The 6280-nt window shown below is 50.1% G+C and overlaps 1 protein-coding gene across 1 annotated transcript in view; it reads right to left on the bottom strand.

Annotated features, from left to right (window-relative positions):
• Window positions 1–2472: 2472 nt before the first annotated feature.
• The window catches only part of SLC2A11 (solute carrier family 2 member 11), a 21678-nt gene continuing 17870 nt past the window's right edge, over window positions 2473–6280 (bottom strand). The window contains 7 exon segments of the mRNA XM_003803290.3: window positions 2473–2714; window positions 2921–3048; window positions 3277–3352; window positions 3437–3507; window positions 3510–3537; window positions 4247–4357; window positions 4466–4653. Of these exon segments, the coding sequence (XP_003803338.1) occupies window positions 2514–2714; window positions 2921–3048; window positions 3277–3352; window positions 3437–3507; window positions 3510–3537; window positions 4247–4357; window positions 4466–4653 (803 nt within the window). The 3' untranslated portion in view covers window positions 2473–2513.

The following is a 6280-nucleotide window of genomic DNA, read 5'->3' as shown; positions in this document are numbered from 1 at the left end:
TAAATATTAGAGTCATCTGGAGATCTGAAACATTCTCCCATCTACAATCACCTATTAAATCAATTAAATCAGCTGAGTATGGTGGCTCACATCTATAATCCTAGCATTCTGGGAGGCCACAGGTAGATTGCTAGAGCTCAGGAGTTCAAGACCAGCCACAGCAAGAGCAAGACCCTATCTCTACTTAAAAAAGAATAAAAAACTAGTCAGGCATGGGAGTATACACCTGTAGTCCCAGCTACTCTAGAGGCTGTAGCAAGAGGATTACTTGACATAGAAAGTTTGAGTTTGCCGTGAGCTTTGACACTATGGCACTCTACCCAGGGCAACAGAATGACACTCTGTCTCAAAAATAAGGAAGTAAGATAAATCCATTAAATCAATCTCTGGCTTGGTAGATCTGGGTGTGGCCTGAGGATTTCCATTTCTAATAAGTTTCCAGGTAATGCTGAAGCTACTGGTCTAGGAACCCCACTTTGAAAATCAATGGGAGTGGGTTGGCCCCTGTAGCTCAAGTGGCTAGGATGCCAGCCACATACACCATAGCTGGCATGTTCGAATCCAGCCTGGGCCTCCAAACAGCAATGACAACTACAACCAAAAATAGCCAGGTGTTGGGGTGTCACCTGTAGTCCCAGCTACTTGGGAGGCTAAGGCAAGAGAATTGCTTAAGCCCAAGAGTTGGAGGTTGCTATGAGCTGTGATACCACAGCACTCTACCAAGGGTGACAGCTTGAGACTCTGTCTCAAAAAAAAAAAAAAGGAATAATAATAACCGAATAAAAATAGTGGACAAAATATTTAAGATACTTCACAAAAGAAAACATATCAATGGCCATAATAAGCACATGAAAAGATGCTCAACATTATAAGGCATCATGGAAATTGCACAACTGAAGCACAGTGAGACACTACTACACACTCACTAGTGTGGCTACATTAAAAAGACTGACAATAGCAAGTGTTGGTCAGGATGTGGAGTAACTGGAACTCTCACACGTGGTTTGTAGGAATGTAAGATAGAACAATCACTTTGGAAAACAAATTCATGCACAGTTAAATATACATTGATTATTAAACCCAGTAATTCATTTACCCCACATGGTATAGATCAAATGTGTTGTCCCCAAATTCATATGTTGAGACCTAAAACCCAATATGGTGGTATTTGAAAATAGGGCCTTTGGTAAGTGACTAGGTAATGTGGGCAGAGCCTTCAGGAATAGTCTGAGTGCCCTTAGAAGAGACCCCAGAAGGCTCCCTCACCCACATGAGGATAAATGACAAGATGACTATCTATGAACCAGGAAGCAAGCCCTCAGGAGACTGACCTGCCAGCACCTTGATCTTGGACTTGCCAACCTCAGGCACTGTAAGAAATACAGTTGTCTATAGAAAGAAATCTGTTGTCTATAGGCCATCCATTCTATGGTGCTTTTTTCTTTTTAAAGACACAGTCTTATTTCGTGACCACAGGTAGAGTGCAGTGGCATCATATCACACAGCAACATCAAATTCTTGGGCTGAGGTAATTCTCTTGCCTCAGCCTCCCAAGTAGCTAGGACCAGAGGCGCCTGCCACAACGCCCGGGTATTTCTAGAGATAGGGTCTCACTCTTGCTTAGGCTGGGGTGCTTCTTTTTAAAAGCAACCTGATGAACTAAGATACAAAAGAAAGCAAAATATACATCTATATAATGATTTGTGTAGAAATGTTCATAGCAGTTTTATTCTGATGGCCAAGATTCAGAAACAGGCCAAACGTCCACCAACAGGCAAACAGATAAACAAACCATGGTCTCACCATAGAGGGGATGGGTGCTCAGCAATACAAAGGAATACGTATTGACACATGCAGCAGTGTCCCTGAATCTGAAAACTTGACCTGGAGCAAAGCTAGACACCAAGGCATACACATAGTCCGGAATTACATCAAAGTCTGTAAAAGGCAAATCTGAGCAGCAGTGGCATAAAGGAGGGCAGTATTGCCTGAAGCGAGGCATGGGGGGGGGTACTGACAGCAAAGGGGCGTGAGAGGACTTGTGGGGTGATGTGCCTGTTCTGTCTTCACAGTGACAGTGTCTTATGGATCTGTACATCTGTCAAAACTCATCAAAAGAGTACCTAGAATGGTTGTGTTTGTATGGAAATTATATCTGTGTAAAGTTGATTAAAAAATGAATTCCTCTGAAAACGTTTTTCTAATCATTCCCTCCCACACTAGGTGAGGCCACCTGCTACGCATAGTAGGCATACCAACCACAACCTGGGTTTTTTTTCTTCCACTGCATTTCCCAAGTTTGTATTGTGATCATTATTTTCCTGTCAGTTGCCACGAGACTAGAACTCCACTCCCCTCATGACGGCTGAGCACCTGGCACCACGTCTGCAGTGACGAGTGCTCACTAAACACCAGCAGAAACAGGAGTGCAGGGCTAAGTGAAGGCCGAGGCCCTCGCAGGAGGCAAAGGCCAGGACAGCAAGTGGTATTGGCCTCAGGCCACCCCTTTGGAACTAAAGCTCTGTGGAACAGATGACCTCTGGGCCTGTCCATGAGGGGCCATGGGCCTGCCTGGAGAAGTTGAGTCTGTGTAATTCCTGTGAGATCTCTAGGAAGGTCTTGCCTTTGGTCTCGGGGAGGAACAAACCAGTGTAGATGGCCGCACAGGCACAGACACCAAGGAAAGGGACAAAGAAGAAGTGGGACAAGCCCTCCTGTGGTTAAGAGAGCCCCCAAGACCTGGTGTCCGCTCCATGAGCCCCCAGAGCCTGTGACAGGTCATGAGGAGGGACTTTGCTCACATAAACCCACCCCCAGTCTCAGCCTCCCTGGATGGAGGCCACCTCTTCTGGGGTTCTCAGAATGGTAAGGGAAAGAAAAGGAAGACAGGACCCCCAGGAGACTGAGACTGCAGACTCACCAGCACAAAGGGGAAGCCCAGCCCGACCAGGAAGAGCATGGTCCACACAAGTGCCCCACAGACCATGTAGGCAGCAGGCCCGTCCATCTGCTCAAACAGCTCTGTGACCAGGATCCCTGTCACCCCGGCTGCAAGGAGGGGTAAGGACAAGGATCTTCCAGCCAGGGCTCCTCGCCCACCTCTCCCCGACTGAGGCCCAGTCTGTAGGGGGACCCGTGGTGCTCTCCTGCCATTGCCTCCCATAAATCACAGGGCTTGCAGATGACATGGCATTCACGCCCACCCACTGTTCACCCAGGCACCTCTTCTTCCCTCAGCAAGGGGAAGGAAGCCAGGAGCCCCTCAGCTTCACTCACCAGGGCCAATGCCAAAGCTGAGGATGAAGGCAAAGATGCAGGCCATGGCCAGGTAGGGCATCCCAGGAAAGGAGCCCTGCGGCACATGGGGTGGGTGAGGTGGAGATGAGCCCCCAGCCCTGCCACTGGAGCCCAGCCACCCGCCGCCACCACCAGCTACCTCCAGGCACAGGGCCACCGTGAAGATGCTGCCCCAACAGGCCATCAGACAGTACCCTCCTGTCAGCAGCACCGCCGGCCCAGCCTCTCAATCACCACACACTGCAAAAGAAAGGAGTGGTGACACATGCACCAGGCCCCAGGCCCCAGGAGTGGGAGCAGGCAGGGGGGAGGGGCCCTCACAAGGGGGTGGGGTGGGGAGCAGTTTATCACTGCAGGAGACTATGACTTTACTAAGAATGTCTTAGAGTAAAAGACATTGAAAAGACAGTGAAATCAATCAATCAAATCAATCAATCAAAAGACAGTGAAATCAATCAATCAATTTCACTCAGTTTCCTCATCTCAAAATGGTGCTGTGATTGCCTGGCAAACAGTAGGTGCTCAATAGATGCTCTTGAAGTCACAGTGGTTTTTTTTTTTTTTTTTTTGAGACAGAGCCTCAAGCTGTCCCCCTGGGCAGAGTGCCGTGGCATTACAGCTCACAGCAACCTCCAACTCCTGGGCTCAAGCGAGTCTCCTGCCTCCGCCTCCCAAGTAGCTGGGACCACAGGCGCCCGCCACAACGCCCGGCTATTTTTTGGTTGCAGGCGTCATTGTTGTTTGGCGGGTCCGGGCTGGGGATTCGAACCCGCCACCTTAGGTGTACGTGGCTGGCGCCTTAGCCGGTTGAGCTATAGGTGCCGAGCCGAAGTCACAGTGTTTTAACAGTAAGCCAGAGTGAATGGCTTCAGAAGGCCATTGTCCTTGGAGTGCCAGCACCTGAGGGTCCCTCCCCACAGGCTAGTAGATGTGCCCCACACAGACTCACGCTGACAACAGCAGAGAAGAGCTCACAGCTCCCGGTCCCAATAATGGCATACTGGACCTTCTTCTCCGGAACTCGCACCTCCCGGAACACAGTGGAGACATAGGCATATATCTGCAACAGGCCGGCAGCAGTGGCTGGGAGGCCTTGCTTCCCTCCTCCCCTGGCTCCCAAAGCTCCCTAGCATGCAGCCTCCACCAAGGCCAAGGCTGCAGGCCTCACCATGTCATTCCCACAGAGCTCCATGGCACTGCCCAACACCACCAGGCTTGTCACCTGCCTCCTCAGGGCCCAATGCTGGAACAGCTCCCAGGGGCGCCAGGCACAGCAGTCATGGCAGGCCGTGCGCTCTTCCTTCAGGTCCTCCAGCTCCCCCACCACGTCCCTGAAGCCTCGTAGCCACTGCAGCGCTGTGCAGGAGAAGAGGGTGTTGACCTCCCCACCCCGCTCTGGTCCCCTCCCTGTGTCTCTCTCTCCCTCTGTGTTTGCTTCCTCAGTCAAAGGCGGATGACCTTCCTGGCTCCATCACCTCCAGGGCTGTTGGGAGGGTCAAGAGCACCACAAATGAGAAAAGCCTTTAGAAAGTAACTGGGGACTCTGTGGACACATCAGACGAATTGCCCTTTTCATCCCAGTTCTTCTCCCCTCCCTGCATCCACGCCCTTCCTTATGTGATTTTTTTGCAAGGCTTGACTATACCCTGCCACTGGCTCTGGGCTTGGCCATGAGATGCGCTTTGGCCAACAGGATCAGGGCATGCTGTGTTCCAGCTGAAGCCCTGCTCACCTCTACTTCCTCCTCGTCACCATCATATGAACATGTCAGGCTAGCCCACTGGTCCCAGGAGGATGACAAGAGACTCTAGGACAAGAGGGCCCAGCTGAGCCACTCCCACCGGGATGAACCTAGATCAGCCAATGCCCAGCAGACCTGCAGCTGCAGGAGTAACTAAGACCAGCCGAGCCCTCCACCCAGACCCATCCTAGATCAGCCAACCCCAGAGAACTCAGGCTGAAGCTGCACAGTGGCTTTTCTTTGCCACTGAGATATCAGGATTGTGTCCATTAACAACAGAAAACACACGGAAAAACTGGTTCGGGAGTAGGTGTCACCATAGCAAGGACTGTGAAATATGGTGTTGGTTCCAAAACCAGGCAGAGGCCAGGCATGGTGGCTCACGTCAGTACTCCTAGCACTCTGGGAGGCGGAGGCGGGCGTATTGCTTGAGCTCAGGATTTTGAGACTAGCCTGAGAAAGAGTGAGACCTCTGTCTATCCTAAAAATAGAAAAACTAGCTGGGCATTATGGTGGGCACCTGTACTTCCAGCTACTCAGGAGGCTGAGGCAGGAGGGTCACTTGAACCCAAGAGTTTGAGGTTGCAGTGACCTACATCTACAATGACTCCATAGCACTCCATACCCAGGGGGATAGACTGAGACTCCGTGTCAAAAAAAAAAAAAAAAAAAAACTGGGCAGAGGACACTGAGGAGGTTGGAAAATGAAAACCCATGTTACATAATGCAGCAACATCAAACAAAGAAAACCAACCTCACAGACTTGTGGACCTCAGCAGAGAGATGTTGAAAGCATGCATGGGTTGCTTTTAGCAGAGTATTCTAAGCCTATTGTAAGTCATGAGACCTGACTAGTTTGCAAGTGGAATTCCAAGGGAACTAAATTTAAGTAAATTTAATATATTCAATAAATTTGGGTTAAAAACAAAATAAGTTCTCAACTCTAGTCTCTCTATCCAGCAAAAAAGTCTCATATTAAGTTATAGCCCAAGAATGAGGGCAGAGATCAAATCCACAGCATGGCCAGGAAGCCAAGGACTCAGAATAAAGACTAAGTCCAAGGTGTGACTTAAAGCCTCCCGGCTAGAAAGGGAGCTTAGGTTGTATTGGGTAGGCACTAGCAATTAGGTCTTTGCCTGTCTCAAAAAGAACTGGGGGTTCAGCTCGGCGCCTGTGGCTCAAGCGGCTAAGGCGCCAGCCACATACACCTAAGGTGGCGGGTTCGAATCCCCAGCCTGGACC

This window comes from Otolemur garnettii, unplaced genomic scaffold (assembly GCF_000181295.1).
Source record: "Otolemur garnettii isolate 467f Iridium unplaced genomic scaffold, OtoGar3 scaffold00292, whole genome shotgun sequence".
Lineage (NCBI taxonomy): Eukaryota > Metazoa > Chordata > Mammalia > Primates > Galagidae > Otolemur > Otolemur garnettii.
The sequence above is the reverse complement of the archived record's forward strand: the minus strand, read 5'-3'. Positions and strand labels throughout refer to the sequence as shown.